Source organism: Lissotriton vulgaris (assembly GCF_964263255.1).
Source record: "Lissotriton vulgaris chromosome 8 unlocalized genomic scaffold, aLisVul1.2 SUPER_8_unloc_1, whole genome shotgun sequence".
NCBI lineage: Eukaryota > Metazoa > Chordata > Amphibia > Caudata > Salamandridae > Lissotriton > Lissotriton vulgaris.
Window position 1 is genome coordinate 2,054,279 of NW_028240615.1, and position 24,377 is coordinate 2,078,655.

The 24,377-nt window shown below is 48.1% G+C and overlaps 1 protein-coding gene across 2 annotated transcripts in view; it reads left to right on the forward strand.

The window, feature by feature from the left end:
• The first annotated feature begins 8,436 nt into the window (after positions 1-8,436).
• DOCK9 (dedicator of cytokinesis 9) overlaps positions 8,437-24,377 on the forward strand; it is a 1,255,128-nt gene continuing 1,239,187 nt past the window's right edge. For both annotated transcript variants that reach the window (XM_086947866.1, XM_086947869.1), the window contains exon 1: positions 8,437-8,783. In XM_086947866.1, coding sequence (XP_086803992.1) covers positions 8,667-8,783 — 117 coding nt within the window. In that variant the 5' untranslated portion in view covers positions 8,437-8,666. The remainder of the gene's footprint in view (positions 8,784-24,377) is intronic.

The window sequence follows — 24,377 nt, forward strand, 5'->3', positions numbered from 1 at the left end:
GCCACCCCCCTTGACCCCCTTACAAACCCAGCATGAAAAACCTGTTGGTATCCATAACGCTGCAAGCTAAGAGTTTTGTTGCCGAGCAGGTGCGTTTCCTGCAGTAACAGGACATCCGCACCCTCCCGTTTCCCCAGCCACAGAACCACCCCTCTCTTCACCTATCAAGCATCCCCCGCACATTCCAACTGAGAATCCGCATGGACGCCCTGGGAGTCTTCGGCCTGGTTCCTTCAACCGCCATCCAAGGGGATGTATGTGAAGTGTCCAACGGACAGGCCCAGAGGACGTATATACACCCTTTGTCAAGACTTCATCCGTACTGTGCAGAGTAGACCAACTCCCCCCCCCCCACAACTCCCACCCCCCCTCCATCCCCCAGAACACCCACCCCCCATACCTCAAAAAACTTTGAAGTACCTGTCGTGGCCTGGGCGGCCCCCGATCCCACACGTAGGACCTGAGGCCGTCCACACGTGTGGCTCACTGGTTAGAGGAGGCAGACCTGGAAGCAGAGGTCAGCCTGGGACCAGGGTTCAATTCCCGGCTCGGCGGGGTCTTGAGTCCTAAAATGTCCATGGACTCGACAATTCTCGCTCCGGTGCCTACTCGATTCACGGGTTCACACTCTGCGACTCTGGGCAATAGCTTGCTTAATCTCCACAACGGCCCCTCGCGGCGGGATGCCTGGCTTTCACCTTGCGGATACCCTGCCGGGGTTATCTCACAGGGGAATACAAGGACGAGTTCCCTAAGCAAGCGCTTAGAAACCGCTCGGTGATTTGCGCTATATAAATTCCTGTACATTTACATTTACATTTACACCAATGGATCCCCATGAAACTCAACCTACCCATACACCCAACTCCCCCCTAACAAACCCTGAGCAATGGGGAAAAGTGGTCCCGCTCCCCCCATGTCCCCCCCACCCCACCGCCCCACATACAATAGAATTTGCAAGCACTATAGCCATAGATCACATATGTCACTGAGTCCCCCAGGAGCATCTCCAGGCAGACTAAGCACAGCAGACCGCGGCAATGTCTAACGTTCCTCCAGCTGTTTGTCCAAAGTGCCGGGATCCACTATCTGGGGATCAGGCACGTCCTCTGTAGCTCCGGCGGTCTCCCCTGATTCGGCGCGTTTCCTAGACCTGGACCGCCAATTGCTACCCCCTCTCTGCCCCCGGGCTTTACGTGAGAGGGCTTCATTTTGTGACGAATCTGAGTCAATACCTGGCGGGGTATTCACCTTAACCCTCACTGTCTCATCAGTCCATTGAAAGACTTCTTCCGGTGTATCAAAGAAATGAGTGCGAGACTGAAAGACTACTCTCAGGCGGGCTGGATAGAGCAGTGCATACGGAAGCTTGAGAGCCCTGAGTCGCGCCTTCGCTGCCATGAATGACTGCCGCTGCTGTTGTACAAGTCTCGTATAGTCAGGGAAGATGAGAATCCGCTGATTGTCATACATTAGGGGCTCCTTTGCCCACGCCTGCTGCAAAATGGCATCTCAATCATGGTAGTTCAGCAGCTTGGCTATCACCGGCCTAGGACGGGACCCTATGGGTGGCTTCTGAATCAGAGCACTATGTGCCCGCTCGATCACAAAGCATCGTGAGAGGGAGTCTGGGGGGAGCCAGCTCTCCAGCCACTGGGCCAAGAATGTCTCCATGTTCCCCTTCTCGCGGCCCTCTGGGAGTCCAACGAAGCGTAGGTTATTCCGCCGGGCCTGCTCTTCCGCCTCCACTGCGCGAAGAGCCATGTTTTTCTGGATGCTTTCCATGCTTGCGACCTTGCGCTTCAAGGACGCCATGTCGTCCTCCACTCCGGAGATCCTGGTTTCCGCCTCTGTAATGCAGGCCACGGCATTGCGTAAGTCCTGACGCAGGAGGGTAACATCCGCACCCACAGCCCCGATCTTCGCATCCAACATGTCCCTGGATTGGGGTATGGCTGCCATCAGCGCTGCATTATCTGGCCCCGGGCTGGGGGGGGGCCCAGAAGCCCCAGCTCCTCCACCCTGCCCCGTGTACTTGTCAATGGGTCCATGTTTTGTAACTGTACCACCACTCCCACCTCTTGTCATCGTGGGCCGTTGGCAAGACCCCCGCTATGGGCCCGCTGTCCTGTTCACCAGCTCCCCGTCTCTGGCACCCCAAGCGTCCAAGACGTGGTCAGGCTGCCCCTCAGCAATCCGCCGGATATCAGCAATGAGTCCAGCCTCTCCTCTCTGCCCCTACGAGGTCTCTGTTGCGCACGGCGGCCTCCCCAAGCCCCAGCTGAGCATCCACCAAAGTACTTGTCCCTCCTGCTCCAAGACGTGCCACCCGTCGCTATGATCCGCCTCCACAGAGGCCCAGCCCTCTCCTTAGGCCACCAGCAGGATCCCGGTGTCGATGGCCAATCTGTACCTGCTCCATATACCCCTTCCCCGATATCCTGTGCTCAGGTCCAGTGCAGGGCAGGTCATGGGCCAGGCACCTAGATAAGAGTCCCGCAGGAGGGATTACTGTCTGTATAATGGCGCCCCCACCTTCTTCACCTTCAAGGAGGGCCAGGACTCCCCTTAACAGCCACTTCCAAATTCCGGGTTGCAGGGACCACTGCACACCGTGAGAGGGGCTCCCCGCCCGCCCCCCCGGCACCACCGCGGTCCGAGCCGGCCGCCGGAGCAGCTGCTGCCTGCCCCCTAGATTCTGCGTCTCCACGGGGCTCCCGCCATACACCCCAGAGGGGGGGAGAGGAAACACACCTCCTTACTTGTGGCCCGGAGGGGCCCGCTGCTGCCAGGAGAAGTCACCACACACGCCAGAACCCGGGTCCGCTCCCGGGGGGAAACACCAAAATGGAGGCCCCGGCTTCACGGTGCAGGCCAGGCCGCACCACTGCGGCTTCCCCAAAGGCCGGCTCTGCAGCTCTCAGTTCTCGCCACTCCCTGTCAGCCAGCGGGGCCCGGGGCCGATCCAATAGGCCCGAAGAGCAAGGGCACCCAACAGGGACCAGCGCCACTCGGCCCTCGCCGCCTGCACTGGTCCGCCGCCGCCGCCGGGGTCCACTAAACTCAAGGTCCCCGGCTGCACCTTGCGGCGTAGGCCACACAGCACCGGATCGCGTTCTCCGGCCCCGTTTGTGCTCTGCCAGCTGGGACTACACACAAGACCTTTCGCTGGCTTCCGTACTTGTTCCACACCTCCGGGGCACAGTGGAGCTGAGGGGAACCAGGATGAATCGGCGGATATATTATCGGCGGGACTGAGCACTCTTAGGCTGCGTCCGCCATGTCGGCTCTCTTGGCCACTCCCCATTGCTGAGCAGTTTTGACACTACTTCAGGAGGAGGCTTGACATTATGTTCAACACCTAGCGAAGGAAAGTTGTTCCCTGTAGAGGCACTGGATAAATACGCCTAAACCCCTCGGTTCGGTGCCTCCCCCAAGCCTCAGGAGTGTGTTTGGAGGTACCGTCGAGAGGTAAGATATGGGTCTCTCGACACTTAATGATAGTAGGGAGCAGGTTGTAACTGTCTCTCTGAAACTAAATGAAGAGTTAAGCAAGGGATTGGTAACAAGAGCAGCACTCAGATCATGCGCTCAAACTACTGAGAGTATTGACGAATAGCTGCATAAGTCTGACAATGCTTATGTGCCTGCAATACTGAAATGGGCTCCAGTACACGATCTGAGGAGCAAAGATAAAGTAGAGAGTAATTTTCATAGTTACAGAAACAAGTTTAAGTACAGCATGAAGTGTGTGTTATTTTGATGAAGGACAGGCATTCTTTGGATGCAGGTCCATTTGGGGCACCTAGAGACTAAGAGGGTGTTCCGTCACTGTATCTAGGATTGGATGAGGATGACTGAATCGACAGAAAGGATGTAAAGATATTATTGGAATCTGCTCAGGTAGTAGATATATAATGTCCCCTTTGTCTGTCTTCATCTTTTTGATCCATGGAGCGGGGCCTCGTATACCTGAGCACGGTCCAGATGAGGTGAGGTCCAGTCCCCTGTCTTACTGGGTGAGAAAAATTATACAATTATGAATTGAAGGTATTATGGGAGCACATGTGTTTGGGAATTGGTGAACATTTCATTAATATATACACATTTTTATGTCTCGTGACCTACAATGCGCTCAAGCGCATTGAGGGAACGAGAATTCAAGTGGCCAAAATCCTCTTCAAACCACGGGCTTTCAGCCGCGGTTTTCTTTAAGTTCACGTGAATCACGTGATTAAACATGCACGCGCATCGGCAGCATTTCTCCTGCAGGCTCGCAAAAGGCTCTCCTCCCTCCCCACATCAAAGGCATCAATCACCCTCCCACAGGCTTCCCCAGCGCTACCCCGCCCCCTGCTTCACAGCCAGGCCATCTGTTCCCTGCCAGACCTCTCACACCTCCGTCACAGCATGCCTGTGTACTTCAAAGGCTTATCACTGCACACGGCCGGCCGCAGGCCGTGCAACCAGAGCACTTCAGTTGGTGCGCAGCCCCCCTCCCAGCACTGCCTTATTACTCTTGGCAGCCGTGAGTCCCTAAACACTTTTTATATTTAATTAGCAGCAGCAGCATTTCTCCTGCGCCAGGCCACATCAAAGGCTCTGTGCCACTTTCACCCACACAGCAACACTTACAGACACGCAACGCCACTCACACCCACGCAAGCCCACTATCATCCACGCAACACCACACTCACCCACGCAACGCCACTCACCCAAGCAACACCACTCACACACGCAACGCAACTCATCCACGCAACCCCACTCATCCACGCAACCCCACTCATCCACGCAACCCCACTCATCCATGCAACCCCACTCATCCACGCAACGCCACTCACACATGCAACGCCACTCACCCACGCAACACCACTCACTCACGCAAAGCCACTCACACCCACGCAGTGCCACTTTCACCCACACAGCACCACTTTCAGACACGCAACGCCACTCACACCCACGCAAGCCCACTATCACCCACGCAATGCCACACTCACCCAAGCAACGCCACTCACCCAAGCAACACCACTCACACACGCAACACAACTCACCAACACAACTCACCAACGCAACCCCACTCATCCACGCAACCCCACTCATCCACGCAACGCCACTCATCCACACAATGACACTCATCCACGCAACGCCACTCATCCACGCAACGCCACTCATCCACGCAACGCCACTCACACACGCAACGCCACTCACACATGCAACGCCACTCACACATGCAACGCCACTCACACACGCAACGCCACTCATACACGCAACGCCACTCACACACGCAACGCCACTCACCCGCGCAACGCCACTCACCCACGCAACGCCACTCATCCACGCAACGCCACTCACACACGCAACGTCACTCACACACGCAACGCCACTCACCCACGCAATGCCACTCACCCACACAACGCCACTCACCCACGCAACGCCACTCACCCACGCAACACCACTCACCCATGCAACGCCACTCACCCACGCAACGCCACTCTCACACGCAACGCCACTCGCACATGCAACGCCACTCGCACATGCAACGCCACTCGCACATGCAACGCCACTCACACATGCAACGCCACTCACCCACGCAACGCCACTCACCCACGCAACAACACTCACCCACGCAACAACACTCACACACGCAACAACACTCACACATGCAACGCCACTCACCCACGCAACGCCACTCACCCACGCAACGCCACTCACTCAAAGCCACTCACACACACGCAGTGCCACTTTCACCCACACTGTGCAGTGCACAATAGGTCTTGCAGTAGGAAAGTTGGAGCTATTGGTTTTGTAAATGACAAAGCCCTTTATGTTTTTAAAATGAAAAAATAAATAAAAGGCATTGTTATTTGCAATTGTAATAGCTCCAACTTTCCTACTGCGAGACCTATTGGCAACGCCAGTGCTTGTTTTCATAGATTTCCACTTATATCCATCGACATGCAGGATTAGTGCATTACTGTTGGTACAGGTTGTATAGTTTCCAACCTACCTTATTTACATTTTTCACATTTTGTTCGAGCACTATTGAATTTTCATTAATAGAAGTAGCAACATTTTGAGAGCAGAGGCCCTGATGAAAGCCGAGGGATTGATTGCCTGGTAGGCAGAAACATGTTGGCCCATTTCTCGACAGATATTTGGTCATACTGTTGTTTGCACTGTTCTGGTTTTTAACCCCTTCCATGCTCATGACGAGCTCAGCTCGTCATGCAGTACACTGCTTGTGTGCTCATGACGAGCTGAGCTTGTCATGAACAATGGGAGTCAAGCACTTTCAGCACTGAAGGAGAATTACTTTAGCATTGATGTGGTTAATTAGGGGATGTGCCCTGACATTTATTAAAGTAGTAGTTTTTAGGACACATCATCCTATTTTAAGTCACCACATTTGTTTTTGTTGCACTGTGTATTCACTATTATCACAGCCATCAAAGATTAGCTATCAGAAAGTGGTTCATAGATCCCTGTGGACCAGATGCAGCACCATTAATTGATTGTGTGGCATTTGGTCTCGATGATCAAGGGACTTACCAATTCACAAGTTGGACGGCCAGATGATATGACTGATCACCAAGTCTGTTTGATGGCAATCCACTACCTGGTGGTCTGGATCTTGTCGACCAGTTTTGGATGTATTTGAGTTTGTTCATTTGGCGTTCACGGGTTGCCATACACTTATGTGTTCCATGTTCGAGGCTGTTCAACGGTTACTTGGGCACCCACTGGCTTATTGGAGTTAATGACAGCCAGGCCAAATTAATTGGCTCTCAGACCCCCTGTGTTCTTTGTGTTGATCATATTGTGTAGCTGGGGATGTGAACCGGGAAGTGGTCTTTAAACGGTGTTTCCCTTTGACCCTCTCTCCTCTGTTTGTTGTGATATGCCTTTACAAGTTTGCAGAATTCTTCCTCAGAAAGTGCACTGAAGGAGGCAAGAGATGGTTGATTGACTATGTCTGCCTTTGTGGAGGTCTTATTGCGTTGAAAAGGGGTGTTTATGTTGCGTTTTTTTTAGGGGGGCCGCTAATTTTCCAATTTATGAGACGAAATTGATGGAAATTTCATTGCAGAAGGTTTGAAAGTATAGGAGGTGTGTTGTGTTCTCATAAGTCTGACTACTGCTTTGTAGGCTCCAAAGGACCGCACAAAAACGGAAAAATCAGCAACAGCCAGTATTTTTCTCTTTTGAAATTAAAATATAAAACTGAGAATGCAATACCAAATAAATGCATAACTATTTATCTGTGTCTAAACTATTTCTAAAAGATTATTAAAGCAAACAAATGCACAATTATCATGTTATCTTAATAAATTTTTCTTTGAACTAAAAAGAATGAAAGTGATTTTACACAAAATCCTATTCAAATAAAACACCTTTCCAGATTCTCAAAACATGAACACATTTTCCTAAGACGGGTGGTAGCTCTGTACCTCAGAAATCCTTTAAAATACCCTTTTTTGCCACAGGTCCTGCTGACTACAATTAAGTGCACAGTCCCATAAAGTGTAAGGGTCAGTGTTCCCTGCCTCGTATTACATGAAGGTATTAGCTTTATATTTTCAGATAAGCTGAATCATCTTAAAATGTTTAAAAACCTTCCTCCCTACGGCAGGAAGAAAGTAAGGCATCTCCCATCTGTGTTCTCACTGAGAAGAGGAGAAAGACTGACCGTGCACAGACATCGTATTAGCGAGAGGCACACAGTCTATTTTCAAGGGTCGGGTTGACAATTGTTTGCATAATTTAAAGAGAACAAAGCCGGGTTCAGAAAAAGGGAGTTCGTGGTCCCTGCTCCACAGACGTGGGTGGACTGGAAGGCAAACCCCGCCCCCTGCCACTACCCACCCTCCCTGACACTAGGGTTAGCATACAGTGTTAATGGGTGGTGTTTTGACGGCTTATGCCCCTCCCCATACAGGCACGGTTGGCGCTGGGAAATAAGGACCATAGGTCCATTATTCCTCCGCCAACAAGCTGCCTCCAAGAACGTTAGTAGCCCTGGGTTGGTGGAACAGACGATCAGGCGGATATTTTTGTACTAGCCCTGACAGGTGGGCGGGGCCACGAAGAAATGACAATGAGTGGCGCGCGCCCTTGAGTGTATGTAAACAGCACGTATGAGCGGAATAGTTCAGCGCATGGGCGGAGTCATGTCTTGAATATAGAGCCCCACAAAGGTCAGGCAATGCGTTCACAGCGCAACTCAAGGCTCATGGAAATGTGTAAGCAGTGAAGCGTACAATCCATATTTGTTAATATGTGGAAACTGAATCATGGTTTAGAGCATTATATTGTATTTAATATACAGCGTTTTAAAGAGCCGTGGCCTGGTCTGAACATGGCCGCCGCCCCGCCCATAGGCGCGCGGCCGCGCTGTGGAAGTCCCGGGGTAAACTGACACCGGCTCTGTGTTCGCGCGCCTCAGGAGGAGACAGCGCGAGCGCGCGGACGACCTGGCCGGACTGTAGTTGAGCTCGTGCGCTCCTCCCCGGGATCCCCGTACGTCACGCGTTCCAGGTGCAGTGCAGGCCGGGATGGGTCGCCGCTGACAGCCGGGGCATCCCCATTGAGACGCCGAGCCCTCTAATGCTGCTCATAGGGCTGTTCTAACACCCCCAGACTGGAGTCCCTTTACCAGCCGTGCCCGCATGTCTCACGCCGCCCCCATGGAGACCAGGAAGTTCACCCGGGCGCTGAGCAAACCGGGCACCGCGGCCGAACTGCGGCAGAGCGTGTCCGAGGTGGTGCGGAGCTCAGTGCTGCTGGTGAGTGCACTCCTGTCAGAAATGCCCATTAGCTTCAGCGCACCGATAGAGTCTCTAACTTCTAGAACGCTTGCTTTGAAATGGACACCCTACTTTCTTGCATTTAGCACGAGCTGCTCTTCCCCCCCAAAAGACTGTTATTGAGCCCAGATTGAGTCCTGCCAGACCCCTTACCTTGTCCATTCACTATCCACTTGCACATTGTATCAAATGTATCCACACAAACTCTTGTTCCCTGTAAGCATGGAACTCTTGTCCATATACGATCGAATACTTGCCTAAACTATCATTTCCATATGTCGCTTACTATATGTATACTGTCTTTCTGATCTATGCATGGACTGCTCTTCTGTAACGTGCTTACTTTGTACATGGGCTCCCACCCCTTGCACTTGTTCATTAATTGCCACCACCTTCTCTGCACGGACGCCCCCTGCAACCACTCGCGAGGTGTACAGAGTGTACCACACATTGACTGTGCCTTCTCACAACCACCTGCATTGTGTGTTGGCTCCCCCCCCCCCGTCGTCTTTCACTGTGCATAAACGTACCTCTTCCTCCATTTTCTCTGTGTATTGCCTTCTCTCACCACACTGGCATACTACAGTGCTGAGTGCCCAATTTTATGCACTATGCAACTTGGCTCTGTGCATGCGTTGTCCTGCTTTAGTGAAGCATGCATGGCATTTTGTTAGTGGTACTGTTATATTCATGTTCAAAGTATTTATTTTGCAAGATACAGAATGTTATTGCTGGTATATGATAAATGTGGATTTATTATTTTCATATCATGACATTGTTGTCAAATGTTTTTCTCGAGAGCAGTGATGGTACATAGCATAGCTACAGCAATTCCATGTTAATACTTTGTGTTGTCAGTAGTTCCTGCCACTTGCTTTGCTAGCAAATCTAGATGGATATAGTTACTAACATGAACTGAAATCTGATTAGACTCCTAAAACCAGCATCTGTCAGCCCCAGGGGTCAACTTAATGTCTGTTATCTCTTTCCAAGACTTCAATTTACAAGGTTATTGGTTCTTGCTTATGATGTCTGCACCCTCTAGCAATGGTGTTGGATCCTAATGCTCTCAGAGACTACCTAATTTGTGGTTACTAGTGTTTCGCAACAACTCTGGCAAAATACATGCAGGAAAGAGAAACAGGAAGATATCCTCAGAAATCAACTTGGATACAATGGCTTTAGGCATAGGAAGGGAAAGTCAAAATTGCCATATGCCCTTCTAGTAATGGGAGATGATTTGTTTGAATGTTTTCAAATTGGCGGATGGAATGGCTGGCTCTGGGGATTTGAGGAAGTGCTTTTGCAATGGGGGTGGGAAAAAGGAGGAAGAAGGCCGACAATCTCTGTAGACAAGACAAAGCACAAATTCACACTCAACCTATGTGTCTTCAGTGGCAGCTCAAAGTTCACAACGGACTGACCGGAAACCATTTCAACCCAGATATGTGTGCTACCTTGACATATTTTTTTTGGGATAATTGTTTACATGGATGAATTCATACTGCCATACATTAGTTTACATATCCACAAAATTGTTTTTTTTTCAGAACAAGCTTTGTCATATCAGGGAAGATTGCTAAAATATTCCACGGTACTCCGAACCCTGGAGGAGCCATGAGCATAAAATCAATATACAGAGATAAGCAATCAATGTAGAAATCAACACTAATCACTATTGTCGAATAACCCCCCATTCCCCCCACCCCACATAAACTACCCCCCACCCGGGTCCCCCCTAACCCCAATCACAATGTCAGTCCATATTCGATAAAGCAGTCCGTATGAAAAAGGCAATACACTCCTACCCACGCCCTGTTTCATCAAACAGTTGTTCACTGATAGCTTCTTGGTGCCCCGGCGGCTCCAGCCACAGCCCCCTATAGTCCGCCCACCTCTTCCAAATTTTGAAATGCTTTTTAGGGCAGCCTCGGGCCTCGAACACCGGACGTTCTAGACCCATATAATAGTCCAAGCCCTGCTTCCAGGCCTCTATCGGGGGAGCTCGAGGGTTTTTCCAGGCACGGGCCACATCCCTTTTAGCCACTACTAGGCCCAGGAGTAACAAGTGTCTTTTATAGATGTTGCCTCCTACCTGCTCCAGAACATGTAAAAGACCCAGCTGTGATGTACGGGGGAGTGTCCAACCCAGCACCTCATCCAGACAATTCCAAACTCGCTTCCAGTACCTTTCCAATGCCCCGCAGGACCACACCGTGTGTACAAACGTGCCCACCTCACGGCCACACCTCAGGCAGTCAGGGGAGGCAACCAGACCAGCCCTATGCAATCGTTCTCTCGTGTAATAGGCCCTGTGCAGGTGTTTAAACTTAATTAATCGCAATCGCACTGCGATAGCCATCTCCCTTGGGGCTGCCAGGGCCTCTCTCCAGCTCTCCTCATCTAATTCTCCTACATCTTTCCCATGTAGACCGCAAGTTATCTAGGGAGGAGGAGCAGTGGGTAACGAGTGAGTGATAGATGCGGGATATTTTCCTATCTTCTAGTTCCTCCATGAACAGCTTGGCTTCCAGGGGGCTGAACTCTGGCAGGGACTCCAGTCCCTCCAAGGCAGGGGAGATAGCGTGTCTTAACTGCAGGTATCGAAAGAATTGGGAGTTCGGCATATCATACTCGTCCCTCAGAGCCTGGAACAATTTAAGGGTCGTTCACAAAATTGTTTTTTAATTGTTTTAGCCTTATGATTTTTCATTTAAATATCAAAACGCATTTTTACCCAAAATATTTTTTATACATTTTCCATTAAAACTTTATACATTGTACATATTCGCTAAATACAGCATATGTGACAGTTTTCACCCCAGATCACAATCCACTCACTCATTCACAGAAGACAAATCTTCTCATATATACCACTCCTTCTTATCCCAGCCACACCTCTCATCCACTGCGAGTTACAACGGGAAAAGATCTCCCACAAAGACAGTCAACTCACAGTTTGGTGGGTAAGGGTTAATGATGATCCACTTTCTTTAGGACCACACAATGTAAAACATAGATTATGGTGGGCCAATGGGGGAGCTCATTGTTACACAAGACAGGAGACCTAAGGTTATAACATTATCCCCAATTGGCCAACCATAATCTATGTTTTACATTGCGTGGTCCTGAAGAAGGTGGATCGTCACTGTCCCTTACCGACCGAAACGTGCGTTGGCTGTCTTTGTGAGAGATCATAGCCCTCAACACAATGGCAGAAAATGAAGATTGTTTCCCTTTGGTTGTATGACGTTACAACGCATGCTTTTACCACGCATGCTGTTACAATGCAGGTTTTACTACGCATACCATTACAACGCATAGTGCTTTGGGGTGCTGGATAGTGAATAGTTTAATTTACTATTCCAACTCCAGTCCCCGTGGACACTAGGGAAGGTGTTGGATAGTAAATTAAATCTATTCCCTATCCTAGAGCGCCCCCCAGCGCAATGCGTTGTAATGGTTTTCGTTGTAAAACCTGCGTTGTAATAGCACTGCGTGGTAAAAGTTGCGTTGTAAAGGATGTTTCCCTTTCCCTTCAGTCCATTGTGCAGTTTGAACTGCCATTGAAGATGGGTCAAATGGGATTTCGTGCTTTGTCTTGTCTTTTGCCTTCCCCCTTTTCGCAGACCTAAAATATAAATAGTAGGTGGTACCTCTTTTTCTTTTTTGAGAATTTCAGTAGCTCAGGGTGGTTTGGGAGAGGTAAGTATATTCTGAATTGTAGGTTATAGCATGTGCTGCTGTAACAAACTTGCACATCTTATCCCCATCTGGCCAGTGAAAGGTTGAGACAGCTCTAGTGCCTTGAACTTTTTATATTATGGGTTGCACATATACCAATCTCTTGGTTTAAGTCAAGTCACATTATTAAAATAAATATGGTTGTTATATTGCAGAGCTTGCCGGGGTGGGGAAGATATGTGGAATCCTCTCGTGGGATGGCCAGCTGTGCAAATCTGTGAGACCAATGAGGAGGGCCATTAGGGTAGACTTCAATACCTGAAGTTCTGTGAGTTGAGCATTCCAGTGAAAGGGTACATTATGCCAGAATAGGAGATACTCGGAGAAACATGGGGGTGTGGTGTTATCAACTACATTGAAGACAGTGAGATATGTTAAAAAAAAATCCCATATCTAGTTAACAGTCAGCCGGCTTGTTGGCAGTAGAGACTGGTCGATGTTAATAGCTTACTTTTTGTGTGTGTATAACATGACACAGATGTGTTGCATGAGTTCTCCATCTATTTATCCATTTATTGAAGTGCGGCTGAACGAGCACGGCAGGGGTGATAGACACATTCGTCATGTTAATGCCATTTCCAGTTTTTTTACATAGTGAGTACTAAGGCAGCTGAGCTCGGTGAGGTCTGTAAGAGAAGCTGTTGATTGGCTGGCCCCACCACCTGACTATCACCCTAAATTATGTTTCTAGTATCTTTCATTTCCCACCAAACAAAAGGGATTCGCTTTGTGTTTTCGTTTCACGGGCTCTGGTGTTGGAGAGTCATCTGCAGGTGAATTGGAGATTTTGAGTTTCATACTTAAGGGATTTCAGACTTAAATAAAGAGCCTCTATGCACAGAACTGGCAGTACTGGCTTGTGTAAAATACCCAAATATCTGTTACCAACATAGGATTTTAAAGTAATGTCCTGAAAGGCCAGTTTTTCTTCTGCTGTACAAGAGTCCTCAACAGTTTAGCACATGCCAGTGTTTTGATCTACCTATTGACTTGCACCTAAGGATAGGCATTCGTTGGTCTTGGTCAACAACATTGTTTATTTCAGTAACACAGAGGACAAATCCAATACACAGAACTTGCAAAATGTCGAAGCCATGTGGCCTTAACAGGCTTAAAAATTCTTTGCGACCCATATTTTTGCTCTGCAAATTATGTGAATGTATGGTCTGATAACTCAAAAATTGTTTGTCTGGGCTACCTCTGCACCTGGAAACTGCAAAGACCATCAATGCTGTCCATGTGTTTTTTGCCTGCATTCCACAGGCCTTGCTTAGGTTTTCTCTTGTTATTTGCGTAACCCAACCAAGCGTCTTTGGATTTTTCTTTTTTTCCCCATGTGTTGTGTTTTGTTGTGAGCCTTTTTCAAGGGTGTAATCAAATACCTTTGCTTAGGGAAAATATTTTACTTTACTTAGGATTCTCCCCAAACCATGAACCCCAAATATTATATGGTGCTTAACTCGTATGTTTTCTTAGGGCTCACAAGGCCTGGGGGTGTGCTGCTGCAGGGGCAGAAAAGCTAGTAGACAGTTGCCTTATTTGCATTGCCTCAAGGGCTTGAGGTATTAGGGACATGTGTATGTTGTGCTTTTTATTTTTTTTGTATTGTAGCCATAATAGATTTTGCTCTTTTATATTGGAAAATAATTGCCAAGTTTTGGTCTTGTCCTGGGGCTCCTACCTCATGATCAGAGTTGCACTTGTGTGTGTGTGTGTGTGTGTAGTCGTGGAGAATCTTTTTTTTTAGAATAGTAGTTTTCTCCTCTCAATCTCCTCTGGGGGTTACTAGCCGAGATAAGGATAAAGAGCTAGCTTTCTGCGTGGATTCAAGTGCTGTAAGTAACAGATTTCAATGGAGGGTGTGCAGGGATTCCTACCTGGATGTGTGAATGTCTGTAGGTGAGGGTGCTTCTCCTGGTTATTCCTAGACAGTAGGGTGAACAGAGGAATGCGTACCTGACCTGGAACTTGGGGTAGAGCACCTACAATCTATGCTAGACATTGCACAACATCAGTGGCATACTAAGCAATAGCTACAAACAGTCAGACAGAGCGGGGTATTGGTGAGCAAATATTAATGCTCTCTAACTAGGAGAAATGGTTTATGCAGTAGTCAACTGTGTCTGGGACAGAGGTGCGCTGGCAGTCCTTTTCAAGATTTGGCCCAGAATGGTACTCGTACCGACAGTGTAAGGCCTTTTAACACAGTGAAACAAAGCACATAGGTGGCATGGGTCCTGAGTGAATGGTAGTGAACGTAGGCATGGTGTAGACAGCCTGACCCTACTACAAGTGAACTGGTAGTGCTATTGTGTGGTTTCTCTGTGGATAGCAGATAGGGGATTCTTTGCCCAACTGCAAGTGGACTAGCAGCAAGAGGTATGGGGGTATGGAATGGAATCTTGAGAGGTTTGGCAACCAAGCAGTTTCTGTGCTGTAAGACCAGTGACATAGATTTTGATTGGTGACATAAAGCTACATCAGAAGGAATACAATAGAAAAAACGCTAACTAGAATGGAGTATTTCTTCCAAAATTCGCAGGTTATAGAATGCAGTTCTGGAAAGTCGGAACGGTTTGGAGACCCCCCAACAGTCTATCTCCCTCAGTGAGTGGCATGGAGTCCCTGCCAGGGGTGATGGTTTGTCTCTTCTTGGATGCCAGATAGGTTTCAATTTGGGCGCCCAGAGCGAAACTCGAAACTGAGCTTAATGAACCATATAGAGTAGTACACTTTTTATCTCTCCCTGTCCTCTGTATGATTGCTGGAGGTAATAGCTGGTTTCGTAAACAGAAGAGGACTTGGCACCAATAGGTATCATGCTTACTACAGAACTCTAACCACGAGAAGAATTTATGTGTGGAACCAGGCCAATTTATCTGCCATAAAGAAATAATTTAGTGGCCAGCAGCCCGTGCCCCTTCTTTTTCGTTATGTGAAATTACCAGGTGTAGGCTTATCCCCCCCCACCCTCCGACCTAAAATTAAGGAGCGGCTTTTTTGCCCAAGAGGCCACTTTGGGAGTCTCTGGGGGTCACCTTCTCCAAGGAGAGTGACTTGAGCTCCCAGAGAGCTTAGATGGGGTATCTTCAGCATGCCTGGTGTTGAAGTTGTGCTTATCTGGGAATGAGCTGAACCCTTGCACCTTCTTGACCTTCCTGGAGCTGAGTGATACTATGTGTGTTAACGCAGTGAAAAGTGATACTGTAATCACAGATGGTGGACCTCCATGTACCCTGGTCGTTCTTGGACAAGAGTGTATGTACCAAATTAACATACCCCACACTGTAGCTGGGTGCCTGTACCCCTGTTAGTACAGCCCTTCAGCCTATTGGTGGATCTACCTGCGCTTTTTGCTGGCGAGTTGGCGGGTTGGTCACCATGAGTAAAGATCTGCCACCAGTTGCTCACACATATTTGGCTTCACCACAGTGTTCCACCCTGGCCGATGACATCAGGGGTGAGTAGCTTCTAATCAGGGTACAAACCGTCTTGGTGGGCTCAGCTGCCTCCCTGTAGCCCTCCATCCTTGGAAAGCATCTGCAGGGAAGCAGCAAAGAGGTCCACCTGGTGCTGCAAAGGGCTTCAAACCTACAGTGGGAAGAGCAAACACAAGAACTATCAGGGTGGCATTGGCTGTCACCTTCGGAAGGCCCAGTGAAATCTATAAATGCATCACCCATTTTGCCAAATTTCAAACATACTTTTAATTGGTTTTCAATATATTAATTTTGAACCCAACTATTACTGAGGCAGGTGAGTGTGAATCTTTGCAGCACTATGCAACATCTGAACTCTAGAGTTTAATTTGACAAAATAAGCATTATTCAGTAGTGCGCACTCGGCTCTCTTCCTCCTCAGTACTTCTCGCATAAACCCAACTCCTCCATAGCTTTCTTTGTACAGCGAAGCCTCTCTTATTTTCCCTTTTGGTTTCTCATGTTGATCGATTATCTCCTCCTCTCATCTCGCATTTGTCCTCTGTCAAAAGTATTCTTCTGTGTTTTGCTGATCGCCCTATGTGGGAAGGGTATGCCCAGACGTGGGTCCCGTGCTCACTGCGCCACTGGAGTCAAGCTATCCTGGCTGATGAAGGCTGATAGCCAGAAACCGGTCCTAGGATGCTTGATTCCGGTGTCCATGGAAGACATGGGTTGGCAGTTCGGGCTGGACTGTTCCCATGAGGCACAGGGTCAAGACTAATTTGCATATGGCCATGTCTGAACTGGAGTGGCATGGTGAGCAAAATAACGATGGATTAAACCCAGATCTGCGAATGGGGGTGAATGTTTTGCCAATGTGCAACATTCCGTCCATCATCTTGTGGGTTTAAAAGTATTCTAATACCTCGAGTGTGCCTATTTTATAGCCAAACATTGCTGTCACCGGACTCGCAGGTGATCCTTTTGTTGGTTAGGCGTGTGCCACCCCTTTCGGTAGTATGTTTGACCCACACCTCATGATTGAATCCTATTCATTCGCCTGTGGCTCTTACTTGTGGTTTCTTTAGTGTGCACTTCCTTCTGTCTACCTGCTTGAATTTCTCTCCCCTCATATTAAATCACACGTAACATTGGTTTGAAACCAAATTTAGGGTGGCTACTAGTGGTTTTAATGCAGTAATAGGTGAAATGATTGTCTGCCAGTCGCTTCTCTACCACCTTTAAGTTACGACTCGCAACTTTGCTCTGCATCGGTTTGTGCTAGTTCTTTGTTATTTTTCTCAAGATCAGATTGTGACAAAAAATATAGGCCCAGACACCAAAATAAAGTCGAGTCCAATTGGCGAACCAGATAGTTTAAAAAGTGGCCCACATTTCTAAATCGGGCCAGTTTTAAACGTTGCATGCATTTGTGTTTGCTGAAGGCAATGCTTGTAATATTTGTTGGGGATTTAATAGTAGAAACCGGCCTACCTGGCCATAAAACGGGCCCACAAACTGCTAAGCAGCCAGCCCACACACTGATATGTCAGACTAGCCCATCGGGCACTCTCTGACTGCCTTATAGACCAGTACGAACCTGTTTCTTCTCAGCTCCTTGCAGTGATGCCTGCATAAGTTATACAGTGATCATTACCAGTCGAGTTTTTCGTCAGGCGTAAACAATACTTCTCGGAATATGTGTTTCTTTGCTTTGCAAAATGTGTTGACAGACCACTCTTCTGGTTAGTGTTGGCAAAGGAACACTGATAACTTAAACTAAACCACTCAATGGTGCGTTGCGATCTTTCTGGGCCCGATATTACCAACATTTTATATTCACTGAAAAAAACAAAGGTGAAAGTGATGTCATGTATAGATAAGAATATAAGATTTTTGCTTAGATTTAATAAAAAAAAATTTGAAATTAAATGGAAAAAAAAACAAAGGTGGCATAGTTGGGTGTAGAAATATATATTTTTTTAAACTATCATTTAAAAACGAAAAAAACACTCATATTCACCAGTTGTAGTTTACTGAGCTAACTATAACTTGCACCAGTATGTTCTGCAAACAACTTCACATATTTCGTCTCTCATGACATTTGAAATATCATCATAGATGATAGCTCTGCCCATTTTTCTTGGTTCTGCCTTGAGGGCTCACCCCCCAACTTTCCAGGAAGGAGCTGAGGTGGATGAAAGTTTTTGGGTAAAAAATTTGTAAATGTTCGTCAAATTGTGCGAAAGTTATTAGTAATGCAGAAAATGCTCTTCCTATGCATAAAATGTGTGTGTGTATATAATATTTTTACTTACAGTGGCTTTCAGCCAGTCCTCTTCATCCGTTGGTCTGTTTTGATGTCATTCACACTTTTCTTCCACCCAGCGCAGCATACAACACGGAGCAATGGGTCAGCCCACTTTGGCAATTGGCTAACTTCACTGTGAGTGACATAATTCCTTCCTTTCACAAGGAGCACATCCACACGCAACGTAGTTCCCTCAAATGCCAGGGATTACTATGGCAATGTTTGCATTTTGAAACCAAATACATATTTTTGCCTTCAGCCATTGTTTATTTTTTATATAGAATAGGGCCTGCAGCTTCCACAATAATAAAGTTTTGCCAATACCAAGATAAAAATAAAACAGCGGCAAGTCAAAAGTGTGGCGGACAACGCCAGACCTATTTGCTTTGCAAGCACTTGTTTTTATTTGGTTTCATGAATGCCACTTTAGCTATACTTTTTTTTTTTTTTTGAAAACCTTTATTCAAAAAATAAGGAGATACATGCGCAAGCCCACAACCATCATGGCCGGCCGCAAAGACAATCAATAGAAACAGGAGAACCGTAGGCCAATCTACAATCAGGATATTTCAAAGTACACCAGACGTGACTGTGGGGTGCGTAACTCAGGATATGAGGTTTTCATTTTTAAATTTTAGAAGAAGAGAGGGGGCTGCAACAACAAGGACTTCACACCTTACATGAAAAGGACACAAAAGAAACAAGGGGGACGTAGCCCATTTACAATCGGAGATAGGCTATGACTACAGCACCTATATAATCTAAGCAGCCGCAGCGGTAAGACTGGACAATTAGCAGTATTACAGAAAGCAACATTCCCAAGTGTCACCCCAGAGAGCCCACCCCCAAGAACAGAGAAACAGAGGCTTGTTGAGATGCCAGAAAAAGAAAAAAGGTGCGAGACCCAGAGACAGCCAACCCTACTAAAGAGGAAAGAACCCTCCCAAAGCCGGAAAAGAGCGATAGGGACCATAGAACAAAACAAACTAAAATAACAAATCCCCCCGCACCCGCCACCCTGCACCCCTGTAATGGCTACGGCCTAACCCACTAACAGCGTGCCTGTCGCCCCGGAACTGCCCCACAGTAGGGAAAACGTATAAAAAGTGGAGGAGGAGAGAAACAGACCCACTCCCGGACACCTGGTGCCCCCCGCCGGCAGTGACCTCCCCAAGGCACTATCACCAGTAATCGAAGCAAACATTCGGCATTATCACGGGGAGGACATTCACCAATAAGAAACCCCCCCACCCCGCCCCAGGCCCGGTGAGATATTCGGTGCAGTCCCGGCAAAAGTGAACTGAGCTATACCAGGAAAGTAGAAGTCAACCCTATAAGCATCACAGGGAGATCGATCGCCAAAGTCACAACAAACGTAGTAAAAGGGAACGTCTCAGGTGGTCCAAAGCAGTGGCAAGGAGCCAGAACAGCTCAAAGTCGTAATCAGCCCTGTCCAGTGCGAATCCGTTCCGGAGCACGCGCCAACCAAGCCACAGCCGACCAGAAGCAGACAAAGCGTCCATGGCAGTCCGAGGCACTGAAGATGGAACAAAGTCCGGACACAAAATGGCGGCCTCCGTTATACAGGGGGGTCGGGAAGAAGAAAAAAGGCAGTCCCCTTCGACAGGACCCTGATACTCGGCGTCGACGAACAGAACCTCCAGCGACGATACTCCATCGACTAGGAAACGTGAATGTAAGATCAGGCACTGTAGCGGGTAAAGGAGAAGTGAGGCCGACTCCCGAAGGAGCGAAGTCGGGCCGCCGCTCGGGAACCTCAAGATGGCGAAGCAAATCGCTTGGCTGGACCTCAAACTGCTGTTCAGGTGTTGCAGAGCCAATGGCCGGTCGCGAGCAGACATCATCCAGCTTTGCCGCCAGGGAGACACATGCGACGGCAAGTTGTGAGTGGAGCGCCCCAATCGCTGCCATTACGGAACGCAATGAGTGTGTGCTATCCATCCCCTCCAACCCGAGGCCCAAAGGACGGAGGGGAACACAATCTCCAGCCCACGTCGCCGGGCTCCGGACACACATTTAAGCGATCTCAACAACAGGGGCGCCCCGAACTGGCACGCTCAGCACAGTCACCGGCCGTGGGTGCAGCCCGTCAGCCCCCGGGCCAGGAAACGAGGGTCAGGCACACAGCCCCCAGCCATGGTGCAGGAGGATCGCAGCACGTCGCGATGTCTCTCCCTCGGCACCATCCATCAATGAAGTCACGAGTCGAAAGCGAAAGGAATTATCCAAATCCGGAAGACCGGCCACAATCTCGGTCCCACAGCCGATGTTGATCAGTTCCCACACGAACAGTGCAGAAATCGAGGTCCCGGCGGCGGCCCAGGAGTAGGCCAAAAATGGGACACAACAGATCTCCGTCGCCGAAGAAGGTAGAAAGTCCGGGATGGCACCGTTGGCATCAGGTAACCTTCATACATCCAGGCGTAGGGCGTGGGTAGAGGATAAACAACAGGATAGACGAGCCGCCGGCGGAGGACGGCGGAGCCGGGAGTTTATGCGGCCATCTTGGTTCACGGCGTAGCTCCTCCCCCACTTCAGCTATTCTTGAATGGCAAATCTTTTGCCGATATAATAAGAGCAACGGATTCTTGGATTCCAGACTTAGCAATAATCTTCACGAGAGAGGGTGCTAGTGCCCAGCTTAAGGAATGGAGCTTATCTGGTGTGCATCATAACTTAGCATTTCCAGTTTTCAATGGTGTCACTTCGAGAAAGCAAACTCGTTCATCCAAGAAAGCATTGAAGCTGACCACATGTTACACACCCCGTGGGCGTGAGCTTCAGTGTTGGTGCTCTCACTGCCTATTTGAACTTTCAGCATCTCTAATTGCATAATTAGACTGATTTATTGCAAGGGACATTGACGTCTCTGCTGAAATGTAAGTATAAAAGACAAGAATGTTGCATAATGAATGCGTTTTTAGGTTTCGAACCTGGCGAGGGGCACGAAGTGCCCCTCCTAGTTTGAAAACTATTGTCTTCAGTATGGATGTCGGCCCCGCCTCTGCCTCTCATTGGCTAGCTCCATAAATGGAGGATAGCCATTGGGAGGCAGAGGCTGTCAATCGCGCTTTCTCTCGAAAACGCGATTCGGGGGCGTTTCTGGTGCTTTTTTTAAGCCCCGCCCCTTTGTCCCGGGCCGCGCTGCGATTGGCTGCTGGTCCGGGACACCCCCGTGACGTCATTCCCGGGCCGCGCTGTGATTGGCTGCCGGCCCGGGACACCCCGTGACGTCAGCCAATCACAGCGCGGCCCGGGACCTGACTTGTTTGTATTTTCTTTTTGACTTACGCAGTTGTCGTACAAAAACTAAAGGATTTGGCACACACAGGAGGTTCCATTTGAAATTCTTATTTCTTATGCAACCTGAACAGGTGAATGCTGTCGTTTAAAGGATTGTGCTGTTTTGTTTTTTCGTTTTGTTTACAGACGCAACTTGAATAATTAAAGCGGGAAAAAAGCACTTGCTTAATTTAGTCGGCGCACATATGCAAAATGACCCTTTAATTTTCAATGCAAAGCTTCGGGGATGCGTGCAGTATGGCTTGAAACCATTGGCAAAGCCGGTCGGTCCCCGAGGCGAGACTTATTGGTTTTACCGGTGTTTGTTTGGATCACTAATGATGCCGGCTGCAGGGGAGCGTTGTTCGGACGCCCCCCCTACGCTGCTTCCAGGCTTCTCCCACGCAAAGGAGACTGGTCTAGGTCACGTGGGTGAAAGGCCAGGACACTTTGCATCCTGCAATGTTGATCAGCGCTCGGAAGTGCTGCACAGTTCCCGGGTGAAAGACGGGTGTTTTGCGGAAATGTTTAATAGACCACGATTGGCCATTTCAAGGAGACGTACTGTTTTACTCCTACTTCTGTATTTCCGCGATCTTGAAACTGTTGGTGGTGTCCTGCCTTCGAACGATCTTGTTTTAAACCCTCTTATGTAATCCTTTCGTTTTTTATAATGTTGCAAGAACTCGAACATCTCAGGGATTTACTTTTAATTCTGCGCGAAGCAAGCAGGATTGAAGTCATTGCTTTATACACGACCTTCATGACGCAGCCAATCCCTGGCGTACATTGGTTGCACGGAGTGCAGTTGTAAACAGCTTGGACTTGGGCACAGGAGCCGATGTTATTCTATCGCTCTGAACTGCGCATCCCTGAAATGTAGTAGCCTTTCCTAAAATAGGTTCAGGGCGGGGTCCGTAGACCATTGACTACTATAGATGGAGAGGCGATCTGCCCGCTTCGGTGACATAATCCAGGGCGCTCACGCCTCGAAGGGCGTTCGTTTAAAGTAGGCTGCCTTACTGTGTGGAAATTAGTCCTAAAGTGCTTCTGCATTCGCAAACATTACTGAGAACTGCTTTTTCTACGTTCAGGGATACGATGATTCTTTGTATTGCTCTGTTCGTTTTTATGTGTCTAGTGCGCGGTTATTTGTGTTAAAAGTGGGTACATACCAATCGCTGCTAACTTTGAAGGGCCTTTGTTTAAGGCACTCGCTGTCCAAACGAGCTAGCAATTATGAGTCTTTATTTTTTTCGTATGGCATAATTTTCGTGAGTTTTAAGCACCTTTCATTGTTTCATGTGGCTTGTTTCGGATTCCTGGTCTGACGGCCTTTCATACCTTTATTACTGAACAATATAGCGCATGCTCCCCCCCCCCCCCCCAAAAAAAAGCTCCTTTATTGCGACGCTCCTCCTTTAACAAGAATTGCAGACCTGCATGTCTTGTCACCCATGATAATACCGCACCCCACCAAGTGCACGCAGGTAGGAGTAGGTTGGGCAAATAGCCGGAGTACATGCGTTAATTTGCAGAAGCACATATTTGTAACATTGTGTCTGTGAAATTTGAGCATGCGCACATGCTTGCCCGGTAGGCCTGTACTCTTCTCGAATTCAAGCACGTTTGGCAACGGTTTCTGTTGAAGAAAATGTGAAAGTGACATTAAGTTATATCGCAGAGACCGAATAATCTATCGGAAGGTGGATCGAACTTTGTTATATTAGACACTTTTGTTTCTCTTTGATGTAAAGAGGACACGCACCACAGCTGTTGTAGTGGACGACCAATTGAAGTCTAAGTGAATGTGATATTTTCAGAGCAATAAAAGGCAAATGATACATTCAGCAAGTGTGTGTTTATGTTGATGTGAGAACGAGAGAGCGGTTAAGGTATGGTATTTGGGAACAGCCGTTGTTTCATTATGTGCTGAGGAAAAGTATTGCTCTATGAATGTCCATGCCAGAGCAAAATGCCCAGATTTGCCAAACTACTCGCAGAAATAGTTAGCTGTTGACGTCTGTTTCTGAAGTGATTTTTGTTCTTTCCTCCCTGTGGGCTTAATGAAAAACTACCTTCAATCTTCAGGAAAGTGGTCTCGGCCCCAAGTGTACGTATATGGGTTACAGACCCTTTTGTTTATTGTAATTCATTTGTATTACTTGGTCTCCACACAGCTTGCTCGAGTTCAGATTACTCCGCCATTGCCACCCTATTTTGAAAAGAAACTGAGGTCTTGGTAGGCCATCTAGTGTACTATTGAGGTTGGTGTTTAATGGAGCAGTGGTTTCTCGTGCACTGCAGTGCCATGCATGCACATTGCTTAAAAACTACTGTTGTAGGTCTTCAGTAAGGTGTTTGTAGGACTGTCTTCCACGAGGGATCACGTGACTAATTAACAGTTTTAATTACTCTTAAAGCATTACAACTACCTGTTTCAGTAAACTCGTCATTGGTTAATAACGCTGTTTTGTTTTATGGTCATAAAGACAAATCTACATTTCTTTATTTCCCCCCGTTTGTTTTATTCGAAAATCGTTTTGTAGAATAAATGAAGCATTTGCCCCTTCTGGGTAGACAGTCAGTGCTTTGTAAATACAGTTTAGACTGGCATTGCAGAAAATAGACCTACATCTGGGATTAAGTTGAAGTTCATGCCCTGGCGCGGTTCATTGTTTGTCTGCGTTTCCTACGCATCAGCATCCTTTTGAGTTTGGCCAGATTTAATTTCCCGTGAAGCCAGTCTGGGTTTTGTAGACTGAAGGCCAACGCAGTGGGCAACATTTCTTT